The sequence below is a fragment of the Tamandua tetradactyla genome, chromosome 17 (genome assembly GCF_023851605.1).
Source record: "Tamandua tetradactyla isolate mTamTet1 chromosome 17, mTamTet1.pri, whole genome shotgun sequence".
In the NCBI taxonomy this organism is placed as follows: domain Eukaryota; kingdom Metazoa; phylum Chordata; class Mammalia; order Pilosa; family Myrmecophagidae; genus Tamandua; species Tamandua tetradactyla.
Window position 1 is genome coordinate 10,993,308 of NC_135343.1, and position 17,330 is coordinate 11,010,637.

The 17,330-nt window shown below is 43.6% G+C and overlaps 1 protein-coding gene across 3 annotated transcripts in view; it reads left to right on the top strand.

Moving 5' to 3' along the window:
- The first annotated feature begins 7,281 nt into the window (after nucleotides 1-7,281).
- Nucleotides 7,282-17,330, top strand: part of TMEM178A (transmembrane protein 178A) — a 57,806-nt gene continuing 47,757 nt past the window's right edge. Inside the window, exon 1 of one of the 3 annotated variants that reach the window (XM_077135080.1) lies at nucleotides 7,282-7,681. In XM_077135080.1, coding sequence (XP_076991195.1) covers nucleotides 7,282-7,681 — 400 coding nt within the window. Of the gene's footprint in view, nucleotides 7,682-11,531; nucleotides 11,653-13,962; nucleotides 14,098-17,330 lie in introns of those variants that run through there. The other 2 variants (XM_077135082.1, XM_077135081.1) reach the window with 2 other exon arrangements.

Consider the following 17,330-nt stretch of genomic DNA (forward strand, 5'->3'; position numbering starts at 1 on the left):
CAAACCCCAAGACTGGGGGCTTAGCCTATAGCTTTGGTTGCCCACACTGCTTGTGAGAATATCAAGAATTCAACTTGGGGAAGTTGAGTTTTCCCCCATTCTATCTGAGAAACTTTTGTAAATTTTATATTTACAGATATCTTCTGCTGATTCTGTTTCTCTAGAGAACCTTAGCTAATACAGGGATAAAAGGGGATTTGAATTCTTACTTTGCTCCTTCCAGCACATAAATTCCTCCTAGATCAGAAATTCTAATATAAAAATGAAGCGATAACTATATAAGGATCTTGAAAAATAAAATCATGATGGCGGGAAAAAACTCAACACTTAAGATATGTATATTTCCCTGTATATAAATTTTAATTAAAATGAATACATGTTAATAATATAAAACCTAAAAAAATAAGTACTTTATATTCATTATGTGGTTTAATTCTCATAGCAAACCCAAGAAGGATATTATTACTTGTATCCCCATTTTACAGATATGGGAAACAGAAGCTTGGATGGGCTAGGTAATTGCCCCAAATCACACTAGAATCTAAGTTTCCCTGACTCCACATTTAGGCTTTATATTGCCCTGTCGCTATGTCATCATGTCATGAGACTTCCTTGTCTTGACTTTGGGGACATGCCTTTTTTTGGTTTCTCTCCTACTCCCTCAATGGAGCTCTAAATGGAGAATGCCTCAGAACCAAGAATCACAGTTAATTTTCTCGCCATACTTACCCATAAGCAAGCTCATTCAGCCACATGAGTTTAAACATCTATATGCATATAACACCTATATGCTGACATCTCCAAAGTCCAAATCTCCAGTCCAGACTGCTTCCCTTATTCTCAGATTTGCATATCCAACTGCTCAACCAATGGAAACATCTAAATGGCATCATAAACTTAACATACCCCAAACTGTAATTTTTGCTCTCCTCCAGTTTTCCCCAGCACAGTGCATGGTTCTACTATCCAAGCACTCAAACCAGAAATACAAGTATAGTGCTTGATTCTTCCTTTCCCTCATCTGGACTCACAGTAGTCTTGTGAGTTCAAACTCCAGAGCATATCTGTAGCCACTCCTTTCTTTTTGTCTCCACTACTGCCATCTTGATCCTAGTTATGATTACCTCATGCCAGGACTATTGCAGTAGCCTCCTGATTGGTCTTTCATACTACCATCCCTTTTCTAATCCCTATTTCATGTGGAAGTCCGAGTGGCATTTAAAACAAAGGATCGATTCATGCCCCTCCCCTGCTTATGTTCTTCAAAGTTTCAAGGTCATGCATGATGTGGCTGTATTGATTTACTCTGCAACGTCATCTCGTGTCACTTTCCTTATTCACTATTCTCTAGCCATAGTGATTTCTTTTCAGTTTCTCAGTGATACTAAGCTCTTTCATGCCTCAGGACCTTTGCACTGGCTGTTCCCTCTGCCTGTCATGTTCTCTCCTTTGTTCTTGAAAAGACAGCCTCATTTCTTCAGGTCTCAGCTTAAAATTTCCCTTACTATTCTATCTAAAGCAGACCTACTGCCTAAGTTATTGCCTATGACATCACCCTATTTATTTCATTCATTGCATGAGTAATGTGCAACTATTTTGTTTGTTCAATTGTTTATTGGCCCTCTTCTCCTACCAGGGATGCTTTCTATTCATTCCAATGTCTCTGGTACCTAGTACAGTACTTGGTTCAATAAATGTTAACTGAAGGAGTGATAATAGTAGTGCCCCTTCTGGTTCAAATAATATAAATAAATAATATGTAAAAATCATGTGTCATTAATAAATTATAAATCCATTTGCATTTATGACATTTAAATTGTCAGATTTATTTAAATTAATATAACCAGGGCTCTGAGTTGTTTGAAGCATGTTTATGTGTTGACATGGATGGAGAAGAGAAGAGGAGGAGGGAGTGGGGGTGGATATGAGAAGAAACATTCTCATCACATGCTAATGCATCATAAATCTTGTGAGACAGACATTATTATACCTGTTTTTCAGAACTCAAGTGATTCAGAGAAGTTAGGTATCTTACTAAGGGTGTGTAGGTAGGAAGCAGGGAATCTGTGATGCACATGAGATCTGACTCTGATGGTCAGTTCCTTACCCAGAGCATGGCACCTCTCAGGAGGCACAGCTGAGAGTGGAGGTTTGCAGGTAAAGGGGGAGACACCTGGAAATACTGACTTTTCTGTTTATGGGGCCATGGTGAAGGCAGCTGTGAATTGGAGAGATTTGGAGGTTTTACAGCCAATTCTGTCTCGGATGTCAAACATCTGGTTTGAGTGAGCCAATTAGACCCCAAATCAAAGACCCATTATCCATACCCTCAGATAAGGCACAGTACAGTTAGGTATGGCAATTAATGAGCCACCATCTGCTAAAACATCACACTCTGAGTGGGACTGACATGGTTATGGGTTTCTTTAAACGTATTTTCCCACCATATGTGCTTGAAGGCTCCAAAAAGGAAACAGCTCAATCCAGGCATGTGAAAAATCATGGTGACATTCTGCGGTGTGTCAGTGAAATGAGAAACTTATCAGGCACTGTCTATTTCGAGGTTCTCATGGTATTTTGTGGTTCCAGGCTTCTAGGCAGTGACAAAATGGCACTGCCAAGATGACTTACCACTTGCATGGAGAATAGAAGAGCACCAGGGTAGGTGCTAAAATTTGCTTTTGGCTTTGCCCTGGACCAATGCCTAACTTAGACAGCATCTACTCCCCTCGGCTAACCCCTGTTCTTCACGATGGAAAGCAACCGCTCTGTACCAGGTGCTCCTGTTGCATTTTGTCCCTGCCTCTGCCACAGCACTCATCCTTGCTACCCCACATGGTGGCCTCTTGCCTTTTTGTCTTCTTCCTCCATTAACCTAAAGCTTTCCAAGGATACAGCCAGGTCTTATCCATCTTGGCATAACCCAGTGTGACCTAGTACAATAGTTTTTACCCTAGAGGTGTCCAGTATATGGTGTTGAATTAAAATGAAATTGTTTTAGGAGAAAACATCGAGAGTGATGACTTTAACAAAAGATACCTCAAATATTTGCAGAAGAAATGACATATTGTAGATCAACCACATAATTGCCAGAAGAAAAAAAAATTCTGTTATTACTGAGAAAAATTTTCACTCTTTATGAAAACCCGTGTGTGGTTTTGGTTAGACTGCACAGTCTGAATTCTAACGAATCCAAATGTTTGAAATAAAGTAGACACTGCTTTTGGTCTCAGCACTGGGCATAAAGGGTGAAGGTCCTTTTTGTCTAGTATAGGTATGTCAATAAATCACTGCCATTGCTCGTGATAACTGGAAATCTTTGTGTGTGTGTGTGTGGGTGCACGTGCGTGGACCTTGTTATAAGGAATATATTTACTTAAGGAATTTCATGAATGTAAAGAGAAATAAAATGGATGTCATAAAGCATTTAGATATTAGGGTGTGTCTGGAGAAGGGAAAAGCATTTTGTTTTCTAAATATTTAAACATGGCCCACAAATCGGCTGGGATGTTTAAATGCTGTGGGAATTCTGCAGTAAACAAAGAAGGACTCTCGAGTAATATAGTGGATCTTCTCTTTAGCCTAGAAAGGGGGGTTGGAAGCTGAAGGGTAATACAAAGTAACATTTGAGGAAGATGCATTTGGCAACAGTAACCAGGATAACTACAGGAAGGGCTGATCTGGAATTAGAGGGACCAAGGAAGAAGCTGTAATAGTAATTCAGTTGTGAGATAACAAAGGCATGGCAATAGCCAGGGATAGAAATACAGAAAAAGGAATGGATAGAAAAGAGATTTCAAAGGAGAAATCCCAATGAGTTTGTGAATGAGATAGTTAATTCTATAATATTGGTTCTGAGAGACTTGAGTGACTTGTCAACAGGAGAAAGAAGAGAGAGACAGAGGGAGGAGAGAGGGAAGGAAGAAAAGAGGGATGGAGAGAAAGACAGAGAGGGAGAGAGAGACAGGGAGAGAGAGACAGGCTAAGAGGGACAGCTGGACCACAGGGAAATATATGAGTCTAGTTTGGTCATGTTGAGTTCAATAATAAGGTAAGACAAGTAGAAATTCTCTGCCTCCATTCCTGTCATTTTAGGACATTGTTGTTCTCTGAGGAATGCACTGGGGATATTAGGTCTGGAGATAGAAGAGAAATTTAAGACAATCGAAAAGCAGGCAAAGTTTGAAAATGTTGAGATCATGGAATAGCCAAAGCTGAGACGTGCCAAGTGTTCTGGCTGGATATTTGATCTCACATCGTTTTGACTCCCTGCCAGGCTAACTTCCCTCATCCACAGTATGCTGCCTTAGACTTCTGCTTCAGCTCATCAGAAGTAGCTAGCTGGTAGTCATTAGAACATGTCAACTTCATGATTTAAAAATGCAGGAAAAAATACTCATTTTACAGTGGTCCAAAATACTGAAGCCTCCAAATTTGTGCAGTAGAAACATATCAAAGAAGTATATTCTGAATGTAATGCCAGTGTAATATTGCTGATATCCTTTTGGCAAAGTTTAATTCAACCTTTGAGAACTAACTCAGAAGTTACTGTCCTATGTAGTCTCCTTGACTTGCCCATGCAGCTGGTCATTTCATCATCTGAGTTCTATAACACACTGTTCCTATTTCATTATAGAATTTGCCTGTCTAGGTGTCTGTCACACGCTACTAGATTGGGAACATCTTAAAAATGGGATCCATTTTTCATCTTTGCATTCCCAAGCCCCTTACCTAGTGCAGGTGAGTGGGTGATATTTCATTGTTGGAAATATTCAAAAGTAGAAAAAAATTAAAACATGAATGAAAGCAATGTGCAGTTGCTGTAGCAAAGCCTGTGTGCACATCTTATGGCACATCACTGGCGAGGGCATTCATGCTGCACCAGCAGAGGCAGCGTGCTCATTACGCACAGCTGGCCCATATTTGTAACATGTGACATTTTTTATGAAATACTGTCAAGAGTAATCCATCATATAGTAACCTTTGGATTATATGCCGAGACTGGTTTTAAACACAAATATAAATGAACTTCAAGGATAATGCTATTTTCTAAGAAGGTTATGATCAAAGACTTCTGACTAGGAAAATGAGGCAGAATACTATGTTCTCTTAAATTAAAACAGAAGTGCCTGAAAAAGAGGTTTCTTTCTAGCTTCAGGTGGAGACAGGATTACTGTATGTGGATGATCAGGGGACTCTGAAATTTTGAATATCTGTTTCTTGCAGTACATCCATGTTTGAAAATGGGGGTGAGGACTTGCTAAAGATTCCTTGGACTTGTAAGATTTGCAATAACTTTACCTCAAAAGGATAGTTTAAAATAAAGGGACACGTGCTAAGTTGAGTGAATGTCAGATGCCAACTGTGAACTCATGGTTAAAGGTATTCTCTCTGGGTATATCTATAAAGATCCAGGATTTTACACATATTATAGAGTATAAATAAAAGAAGGCTTCTAAGTCTCATCATTTTTGTATAAATCCAGATAAGACTTATCTGATGAGTTTAGCATTTCCTGCAAAGGAAAAGCTTATCGGTGAGAGGAACGCTGAAATTATGATTCTTTGTCTTCCTTAATTAGACTAGACCTCACCATAGATCTTGCTGAAGCTGTGAGAAAACCCAAGCAATAATTCACATTGTCCAGTCAGCAGAAATGGGCACCAGGGTCCACTATGACTGAAAGATTTGCTAAGTGATCTATCTGGGAACTGGACAGCTCACAAGGGGGAAAATTTGTCTTCTTTGGTAACATACCCTCTGAGGATGCTGAACACAAACAGCAATAAAAATAAATCCGAGCAAGATTCTTATACCACCTTACAGATGTCATTCAAGAGGAGATATATAAATCACATTAATGCCAATCAGTGTGGGGCACTAATTAATATGTCCCATTAAATCGTGGAGTAATGACATTTAGCATCTAATGAATGCCTCATAATCTCTTGGTCATTAATATTCCATAGCATAAGAACACAAGAATTGCCATTTCTGGCTTCATCCAGCATGGTATTCTCAGACAGTGGTGCCAAGGACCTGAGTGGCACAGAGTATCTTACCTCTGTTATAAAGACCACCCAGCATCAAGCAATGAACTCTTTCAGTCCCTGGGTCCTAACATTTCCTTTTTAGCAAATGTGAATCCGCCTGCCATTCGCAGAAACCACAGCTGGAACTGCCAGTGCTGTGATCGAACAGGATGGAGCTAAAATGTTGACTTCCGTGCGAAGCATGGCTTGCTTGTTGGCCTACCCACCCAGTCCATGCAGAAACTTGCACAGAAGAAAATCATTACTTTGATTTATTACTGGAGGTTTGCCTTATTCAAAGGCAATAATCACCTCACAGAGCAGGGCCACTGCAAGGCTTACTGACCCCGAGCGCCTCTAGACCGTCAAAGAGGCCGTCACTCTGGTGCCAGAGGGAGGTGGTCAACGGAGGAGCAGTCCATCTCAGAGGAGGCTGAAATGAAGTGGAGACAATCGCTGGCCGTCGTAGAGCTCCGGTGACCCTCGGTAGGCTTTTCTTTCAGAAGAGGGGCTGGGCAGAAGGAATGCTGAGGGGCTGCCCTGGGCGAGTGGGAGGGACAGCGACAGCAATGGTCGCGGCCAGGGGTCCCAGAGGCGGCAGGAGAAAGGGTCCTTAGCCCCGGATCAAGACCCCAAAGAGTCCAGCGCCACGCGGCCCGCCCTGGAAGGGATTGCCTCCTGCCAACCAAAGGGGGCGCGGGCCGAAATCAACTGAACAAGTGACAAGCTTGAGTCTGCTGAGGGTGGGTGATGTCTTTTAAGGTCATCGGAGCGAAGCGAACAGGAGGCCGTGAGCTCCCGGGTAGGTGGGGGAGACAGAAAAGGGTCACGAGTCCAGGAGAGAGGGACAAAAGAAGTGGCAAAGGGGAGAGAGAGTTGACGGAAAGTGGAGGCAGAGGAGAGAGTGAGGGCGGCCAGGGGGTCGCGGGGGAGGAGGGCGGGCCGGGAGCTCTGCAGGTGGGGAGAGGGGCGAGCAGCGCGGGCGGGGCCCGAGGTGCGCACGGCGCGGCAGGGGGCGGGGGCAGGCGAGGGGGGCGCGAAAGTGAGCGCGGCGCGGGGCAGCGCGGGGAGACGCGGGGCCGGGCGGGGAGGGCGGGCGGAGGCAGGGGGCGCGGGAGCCGGCGGGGCCGGGCGCGGCGCGCGGGGAGGCCGGGGGAGGGCGGGCGGCCGGGGGTGGGGGGGTGCGGGCGGGCGCGCGGCGGAGCGCCGAGGCCAAGTGCATTGTGTCTGGCGGCGGCGCGGGAGAGCCATGGAGCCGCGGGCGCTGGTCACCGCGCTCAGCCTCGGCCTCAGCCTCTGCTCCCTGGGGCTGCTCGTCACGGCCATCTTCACCGACCACTGGTACGAGACCGACCCCCGGCGCCACAAGGAGGGCTGCGAGCGCAGCCGCGCCGGCGCCGACCCCCCGGACCAGAAGAACCGCCTGATGCCGCTGTCGCACCTGCCGCTGCGGGACGCGCCCCCGCTCGGGCGCCGGCTGCTCCCCGGCGGCCCCGGGCGCGCGGACCCCGAGTCCTGGCGCTCGCTGCTGGGGCTCGGCGGGCTGGACGCCGAGTGCGGCCGGCCGCTCTTCGCCACCTACTCGGGCCTCTGGAGGAAGTGCTACTTCCTGGGCATCGACCGGGACATCGACACCCTCATCCTGAAAGGTGAGCGGCGGCCGCGCCCCGCAGCCTGGGCGCCAGCGCGTGGAGCGCAGCCCGCGGCTCCCCGAGGGCGCGCGGGTCCCTGCGGCCACCTCCCCCGCCGCGGCTCGGCGCTCAGCTCCCGGCACATTCTTTCATCCTTCCTCGCCGCCTTCTCTGCCCTTCTCCCTTCCTTCTTTCCCTTTCCTCCCTTCGACTCTCGGTCTCTCTCCCTCTTCTCTCTTTCCGTGACCCCCTTGTTCCTCCCGTATCTGCTCCTCCTCATCTTCCTTCCCCGTTCCCTCAAGTCCGTGCCTTTGCACAACCCCGTCCTCCCCTGCCCCCTTATCTTCTTTCCTGCGATTGTCAACCCCCTCTCCTTCCTCTCCTTGGGTCCTTCGCTGTCTTTGTAACCCGACTTGGAACGCAGGTGTGTGTTTCGTTGACGCTGCTTGAGGGTAGCAATCAAAAAGACTGAACCTTCCCCAGCCGGGCTCCTTCGCTCAAGTTATGCCTTCCTTTTAGAAATGACCCTTGGAAGAAAAGTGGTGCAAACCTCAAAAGAGGGGAAAGGTTTTTCTCTTGCATCGTGCCGGGGTTGGCAGCATTCGTCTCAGCTGGGCGGTCAGGTGTACTGGGGAGCTAAGAAGGCCCGAGGAGCCTTCCTGCGCACACCCGAGGTGCAAGGTGTGTGTGTGTGTGCACTTGACCTTAGGTGCCCTTACTTTGTCAGTTGAGGCGGCTGTGTGCAGATAGGACACCGGCTTTTTTTCAGCCTTCCTGGTTAAATCCCTCGCACCGATCGGTGTCTAGGCGTCTCAGCGGGAGGGGGGAGAGAACCTGCCTAAGCTCTTTAAAATAGGGCTTTCCAGACTTCCACACGTTGTTTCTATAGAACCACTCTGTCTTATGGCTGTGATACCTTGTATGGTTGCTTTTATTGTTTGTTTTGTTTGTTATTTAGCACTGAGTTGTAGAGTATCAATCTGCTCTCTAGAATATATCCTACACCTGCCTCCCATGCCAGTAAGCAGATAGTTTGAAATTTTCTTTTATAATCTCATGCATGTAAAAATATTCAATGTAGCAGTCTGGTGTGTAAGGCTTCCTTCTAACTTTCAGAACTTGACCCTTAATATAAAATGTTGCTCTCTGAGATAAAAACTTATTAAGCCTCCTTTCCCTTGGACTTATTTTTGCAAAAAAGGAAAAAAGTCCCAGATCAGTGCATTTTAATACAGTAGTTGTTCAGGAGCTTAAAAGCAAACGAACAGATTTGTGTTGAATTATAGCTTGGAGTGAAATTACATAGAAAGGAGGGGTTAATAATATGTTGGCCTACGGAATCTTGTTAGCTGGCATTTCTTCATTTTTCAAACATGTCAACTTCCTTCTATCCGTGGCTAGCTCAGTTGGGGACTGCCATCCAAAATCTGTCTATGCATGGAAGGATTCCAGCACTTTTAGGGGAATCGGATGCAGTAACCTTCCTTTGGGAAGTGCGCCTTTTTCTTTTCTCTCCTACCTTGTATCCAAACCTGATTTCTCCTCAAGAAGATACTGCATAATTAATTCTGATAGTAGCATAGTACATGAGCAAACTGTTAAAGCTGAATTTGGAGGCTCAGTTATGGAATGCTCATTTAGGCAAGGCAATTTTGAAAGCTAAGCAGAGTAGTCTGTCTTTGGAAATGACAGAGCTGCATTTCCTTACACTCTTTCTTTGCCTAGAGTGTATGATTGCATGTAAATTGGATATAGAGTAGTGTCTGGAAGAAGCAGGGCAGACTCCAACCAACCCAACAGCAGGGGAGGGACTTCACAAGAGACTGCACAGTCCCCACCTCTGGGAGCTTCATGGCGAGCTGAGGTGCATATCTCCTGGGCAGTCCAGAATCAAGTCATCTTGGAGGTAGAAGGTACATTAGAGGTACATCGAATTCAACCTCCCATCCATTGCTCAACTCCCTTCTACATCTTTCTGACAGATGGTTGTCCAGCCCAGTACTTCCATAAGACAGAACTCACATACAATTTTAAGGAACTAGATTGTATAAGTCACAAATGCATATTTTAGATTAAAAAAAACTCAGGTTTATAATATTGATGGTATTTAGCCAGTTCTTTGTGTAGAACTCTAAAGAGGTCTAGGTTGTAATCAGAAGACCCGTGGGCTCCTTTGCTGGCTCTGCTGCTGCTGCTAAATGGCAGTGTGTCTTCAAATGAGTTGACCAGGCCTCCTGGACTTTCAGTTTCTTGTACTGGAGAACTAGGAGAGCTGACAGTTCTTTAGGATTTTTTTAGTTCTAAAATCTATCATATTTGTAATAATAACCATGTAAACTTAATTTCTTGGAGAGTTAATGAGCTGATGCTATTGAGAAATGAGGAGTTTAGAGGAAAGGATGGACACCAGTACATTAGAGGATCACAATTGGTTGCTTTGGAGATGGCTAAAATGCCTCAGGTGCTTTTAACATTGCTGCAACCCTACCTTGGGCTAGCTACATACCTCTGCTGGGACTCAGTTTCAGCATCTATGAAATGAATGGGTTGGCCCCTAGCAGCTTTAAAATTCTGTGATTTTATGAATAATCCGAGGAAGGAAGATGCCACTAACATTTTCCTTTCTCAAAAAGATGATTTTGGCACCCATATTCGGCAAACATTATCCCCCTTTGTTTGGGCATCTGATGTTAGTGGCTGCTGTATGAATTTCTTAAATGAGTCATTAAGAACTTGACATCACTTCTAATAAAAAAAAAAGTGAGTAAATAGAATCCCAAGTTCTATTTTTACTTTCTTCTGTGAATTACCTTGTTAATGAGTCCTAACATTATTTAGCCATTTTTATTTTAGGAAATGAAGAAAAGTAGACTCAGGTGGAAAGGTGAGTGGGATGGGAGAGGAGCACAAGCACTGCCTGGGATATTTAGTGGGCTGTCAGGAGGAAGAGAGTTTGCCTTTATCACGTGGGCCTAGAGGGCAGTACCAGGACAGACATGGATGAAAGTTGCAGAGTGTAAACTGTAGAGTTGAAAATATGGAAGACATCTCAAAATTGGAATTATTTTCCTTTTCTGTTAATGGAGGCCAGACAAGTATTTCTGAAAGATGTAGAGGAGATAGAAGCATACAATGTGGGCAAAGGGAGATTAGTTTAGAAATGAAATGCATGGACTCTAGAGTAGTGACCTAATTCAGAGAAATCACATGAGCCAGGAAAGCATTGATCTCAATGAGGTAGATATGTGGGAGAATTGTCAAATTCTAGTTCTCATCCTTTCACTACGATTCTGTTTCACTTCTAGCCCTGGTTGAAGGTTGGCCCTTCAACCAAGACCTTCAACAGAAATGGAGGTAAAGTTGTTGGTAAACCCATTATGAACCAAGACCTAGAACCCTCTGCTGCTCTACCAGGCTGACAGCCGTTCACCAGTCTGAATCTACCAGCAAGTCCCCCTCCTAGCACTATATTGACCAATTCACATTTCACTATCTTGCCCATCAGATAAAATGAGAGCTAATCAAATGCTCTAGAGATATCAGGTTCGCACTGTCATTCTGTAGTTTACTATCCAATTCATTAATATCCATTGAAAGCCTATTATGTGCAAGGAGATTTTGGCTGCACATATAGGGGTTCTTTTGAGTTTGAGTTGGTCAATTGACTCTCATTTATTCTCCTATGTATACCCTTGTTGCATAACTGGCTAACTTTTGATGCTAAGGAAGCTTTATTAGGTAAAAAAAGGAATATGTTTCTGATAAATGTCCTCTACTCAGCAATTGGAGGGCTGGAATAGTTGAGCAGCATGGACTTAAAGCTTAGGGATTCAGTAGGCCCCTCCATGTTGTAGGGAATGCCAGGAGTTTGGAAGATGCCTTTACACGTAACAACCATAGAAAGTCAGCAGGGAGATGGGCATGGTGGAGAAACCTTCCAGATTGGATTTTTTTAAAGGGCCCAGGAAATGACAGGGCGAGATATAAAGGTAGGTTCTTCCTTCATCCATTCATTCATTTATTCATTCAACAAATATAAACTGGGTGCCGAATAACACCTCTAGGTGCAGAAGTTACGGGGATGAATGAAATAGATAATTATCTCTGTCCTGATGGAGTTTATATCAAAGAGTGGAGTTTATATTTTCCTGTGGATTATATAGTCCCTACCTACTTTTAGTAGGGTGAGGAAGATTCCTGACTAGAGCCCAAGAGCACTTTGGCAAGGCTGCTAGCATTGGCGGGTGAATAATGGGAAATACAGTGCAAAGTGATGGAGTGCTACACCCTTTGGGGGCTTCCCAGCCATTCTGTTTCAAGCTCAGTTCTTATGTTTAAACCATGGATGAAAAATACTATAGAAGGACAGATGGAAGGAGGCTCTGTTGGAAATATTATATAATGCTTCTTTCAGTTTCTGAAAACACTGACTTTAACAAATAAACATTGATAGGGTTTGTGAATACATTATGGAGAACTTTGGAGAAATTAATTTTGAATAGGAGTGTAAGTCGTTGAAATTACATTGAAAGTTCCAGGCGCTCTTGTAGTTGCCTGAACTTTAATTTTTTATTTTTTAATTAAAAATTTTTCATTAAAAACAATTAACATTATTTTTCAAATAAATGTAACTTGTTTATGTAAATCAAATTCTAGAATTCTGTGCTGCCTACAATAAACAAAAGGAAAAGCAATGTTGTGTTTTTTATTTTATGAAACTGAAAATGATAGAATTTAAAGACTGTAGAGATTGTAATTCTCTGTTCATAATCTGTTAATTTGTATAAATCATTTGGGATTGAATTCCTGAAACTTGGAATAAAACATGTCCCAGTGGTGTCAGAAGCATTTTTCCCCTAATGTGATAAACAGAGACATCAAAGACAGTGGGATATAAATACTTTGTCATTTTGCTCCCTGCAAGAATAAGAAAATAGGAGAATTGATAGGAATTCACTGGGTCTGCTCTCACTCTGGTAATGATTTATCTGCTTCCCCTGTAGCTTATTCTCCATGAAATTAATAGTCTGTACAGGACCCACCAAGTTCTACCTGACACAGAAATAGATTGATGGTTTTCTTCAGCTCATTTGTAGACCAAAGTATCATTTGTGTTAGGATAATTATCTCTCAACAGCAGCTATATCTAGGGAAGCTGAGAGAGTAGCATTGTTTCTTCTCTGGGAAGAAACAATGAGGTTCACACGTCATTCTCAGACCTTCTCTTGGAACAGAAGATGTTACTGGCGAAGGGAGCCTCAGTTTTGGGGGTGCTGGGGATGGGCGTAAGAGTTCTTTTCTTTATTTCTCTGGGCAGGATGTCTCCGAAATTGTTTTGAACATAACCCTATGTAATTTACAATTATTCATCCTAGTGTGTGCATGGACTGTTGTACTACCACATTACATATATCATAAAACATGGAAAAAAGCAAAATTTGAAGGGATATAGTAATAGATATAATTAGAAGTTGAACTATTTTTATCCCACACCCCAGTGAATTCCTTGGATACCCTCTGCATTGTAACAATACTCCTATGGATTCCTTGTATACCCCCTGCATTGTATACACCCCACTTTGGAGGCGGCCTCTCTCACTGCTGTTTGGTAGAGTCCAGGTTCTCATCTGGGCAGAGAAGGGAGGGATTTTTTGTATCTCAGCTGAAATTTATGTTGGTTCTCCCAGTTCACTGTTTTATCGTACACATTTCTCCTGCATGGGAGAGAGAGGAAGATGCATTTTATTTCTGTATCATTTCTGGATGTTAGGCACAGGATTAAATGAGTTCTTTTTGATTAAACAACTGCCAGCTCATACTCCACGATTCGTAATGACTGGATTTGTAATTTGGTCTTGTCTCACAGTGTATTGAGGTCGAACATATCCAAGTGTGATAGTCTCATGTTTCAACACATTTTATTGCTAACACGCGCAAAGGTTGTCTTGAACAGGGGTTAAATTCTCACTTGCTATTCTACAAGCAAAAATAAAAAAAGAAGACAAGATATTTACTTTCGTTCTTATTTTCTGCATTCGTGAATTATCTTATGTGAACACAACGTAGATGGTGCTTTAAGTGGTTTGTGATAAATTGCCAAAATCATTGACATTTTCATTCACCATGTCTCAGGGATAACGTTAGCAATGGCCTTGAGAAGGGGAAAAAAACCAGTTTTTGCTATATCATAGAAAATCTACATCCAATTATACCCCAGTTGCTGTGATTTTATTCCTTAGCTACTGATTTTTCTTCAGCGCTTAAAAAGAGCCCTCAAACTCCATCCGGCAGGCTGCTCGTAATCACAAGTGTTCTTGATCGCCACAGAAGATAAGCTAAGGTTGGGGGAGCATCTGGACACTACACCGGGTTCCCAACGTCAATGTCAAGTGTCAGTCTGTGCGCTCAGAAGTGGGAATATTGCAGGAATTCAGGTGAGTCCAGGCTTTTTCTAACAGTTGCCACTAAAGAACTCTCCTTCCATCTCCGTGTGCATCGCAGTACAGGTGCCCCGGGTTCTCCATCACTGAGCTCAGCCCCGCAAGCTGAGTCCTCAGATCCGACATCTCCTCATTCCTTGACCCCACTTTTCTTTTGCCTACTGTTTCTCTCAGAGAAATTCCACTGTCCTCTGATGATCAACTGTGTGAATTTTGGGAGGCCCATTTTCTTGTATGATTTGCTGATTAAAAGATTGAAATTAATGAGATTGAGTCATCCTCTCCACTTCCCAGCCCCTCATCAAAGGGAACTGGTGGGATGAAAGGAAAAAGTTGCGAACAATCAAACTGGAGGATTGGCAAATAATGCAAATAGCAAAGATGTCTCCTTTGGGAAAAAACATTAGCTCAATGTTTTGGAGTAGTTCAGATAAGATCATCTTAATGAAGTAGACTTGATTTGTTATTTATTTTATTATCTAATTTTTTTGCATGGGCAGGCACCGGGAATTGAACCTGGGTCTCCGGCGTGGCAGGTGAGAACTCTGCCACTGAACCACCGTGGCCCACCCCAGACTTGCTTTAGATTAAGCATTTTGAATTTTTCTACAGCCAAATTTTTTTTTTTTCCCCACGGCCAGGCACCAGGTGAGAACTCTGCCTGCTGAGCCACCACGGCCCGCCCTACAGTCAGTATTTGTAATAAACACCACACCACTAGTATTGTCTAAAGCGTTGGACTGCTGGTTGTTAAGACTTTTATCAAAATAAAGGCGTGAATAAACAGAAAATGGAGTTTATCTTAAAACCTGGTAAAACTTGTGAAAGTGTATTTTTTCGTTTGCACATAGTGTTACCCCATGGTTAAAAGTGATTGTGGTGATTAATCAGTTTCATTGCAAGTTTTAACTAAAAGGATGCAGCTGAACTTCTTGGAGCATGAGTGAGTCGGTGTCAGCCTTCAGGAGGCTGGCAGCCTGCGTGTGCTGCAGAGGAACAGAAACTACACGCTACCATCCATCTTTCTTGTAACTCAGCCAGAAAAGCTGAGCACAGACCAAACAATAATGTCATGGGGACACTCATCAAAGACTGCGTTAGCAAGTGAAAAAAGGGAAACAACATAAACCACATTTTAGTTTCCATTCCCTGGAACTGCTGAAGACACACTGAATTATCTTCTGGGCATCATCACAAGCACGGCCCTTGCTGGAGAAGAGCCCGCCTGAGCTGGTGCTGCAGAGGAGAAACATGTCTCTCCGTGTGAAGGTGATTTACTGCAAATGCACTTTGCCAGGAACTGGAGGAATCGTCCCCAAACCAGTTCAAATTGGGGATGTGGGTTAGGGTTTTTATAGGTAAAGGAAGGGGGGTAGGGTCCGAAAGCTAAGTATTGTCTGCACAATTCGTTCCTGTTAGGTCAACGATGACATTGGACCTTGGTGAGGAGGGCATGAGGGATTTTTCAATCCTGTGATGTCTCAAGCACATCTTCTTGTTCCAGCATCAGTGATTAGGCTCAGATATTGATGCACAAGCTCCTGTGTGCAGAACCTTCATGATTCTTCAAACTTTTGTCTTTTGAGGAGGAAGTCACTGGTTCACTGGACCACAGGGTGTTCTTGATGCTATTGTGTTATCTTATTCCTGTAGCAGAACTGAGAAAGTCAACTTAATGTCCTGTGTGCTGGCTTGAAAAGATTATGTACCCCAGAAAAGCCATGTTTTAATCCTGAGTCCAGCCTGTGGAGGCAACTGCTTTTTTTTTAATCCTGATTTAATAGTGAAAATGGGACCCTTTGATTCCATTATCCCCATGGAGGTGTGACACACCCAATTGCAGGTGTTAACTTTTAATTAGATGGAGATGTGATGCCACCCATTCCAGGTGGGTCTTGTTTACTGGAATCTTTCAAAAGAGGAAGCATTTTGGAGAAACCTCAGAAGTGACAGAAACCTCAGAGTCGACAGAAGAAGGCTGACAGAAACTTCAGAGCAGAGCTGGCACAGATGCCGACATTTGGAGAACAGAGACACAGATGTTTGGAGATGTTTGGAGCCCAGCAGACAGCACCATGAGATGTTAAGCAAGCCAGAACCTGGAGAGAGCCAAGGGAAGCCCAGAGATGAAAACCAGTCCTGGAGAAGCAAAGTGAGGAACCCCCACAGGAACAGAGGCTGAAAGGAATTGGAGCCCAGGAGCCAGGGACCAGCGTGCCTTCCCAGCTGACAGACGTGTTCCAGATGCATCAGTTTTTCTTGAATTAAGGTATCTTTCTCTGGATGCCTTAGTTTGGACATTTTCATGGGTTTAGAACTATGAACTTGTAATTTATTAAATTCCCCTTTTTAAAAGTTGTTCCAGCTCTAGTATTTCACATTCTGGCAGCTTGCAAGCTAACATATTCTGGGGACTAAGTACAAAGAGTAGACTGCCAAGCTCTGCTAGGGTAAGCATATTCTCCAGCTCTCAATGTCTCCTCTCCTCTTCTGTGTTTGGACTTTGAAATATTTACTTATGGGTAAAATCAAGCAACTCGTTTCTTCCCCTCAGGGCCTAAACGAATGTAATATGTTCCTATCTCATTTCTCCAACACTGTATAGGTAGAAAGGAAAGAAACTCCAGAAATATAAGTGGGAAATTCTCAATGTATAGATAATTCCGGAAGGCTTAATTGTCTCTTTACAACAGGTCACACTACTGCAACTCAACAGCGATGCTTCCATCTGCCATGCCAATAAGCACTTGCTTGCATCCTTGGGGTCTGTAATAGCAGGATAAACAGGAGACGGAGGGCAAGTTTTATTTGAAATGGGGAAATGTGAACATTTGCTTCAAACAACAAATGTTATTGAGTGGTATAAAAGAAGTGCTTTTGAGAAGAAGAGGCTGCATAGTGAAAGTTATGGGGTGCTGAGTCCTTTCAGTCCCCTGGGAGGGTTCCACAGCCACCCCCAAAGCACTGAGGAAGAGTCGGTGGCGGTGGACTGTTGTTTGGGTTTGAATGCCATTTTTAAAGTCCTCAGGTTTTTGAGAACTCTTTACAGTGATGTTTACATTTGTCATGGAACTTTAAGCATGCATCCTATAAGTCGGTACTCAGTGGCATTGCCTTGAAAGACAACAGAATTAATGGCTTGTCATATAGCTGAAACAGTATGATGCGTATTATCAGAATAACAATGTGACCTCGCAGAAAATAAACTGTAGGTGGGAACAAGCCAG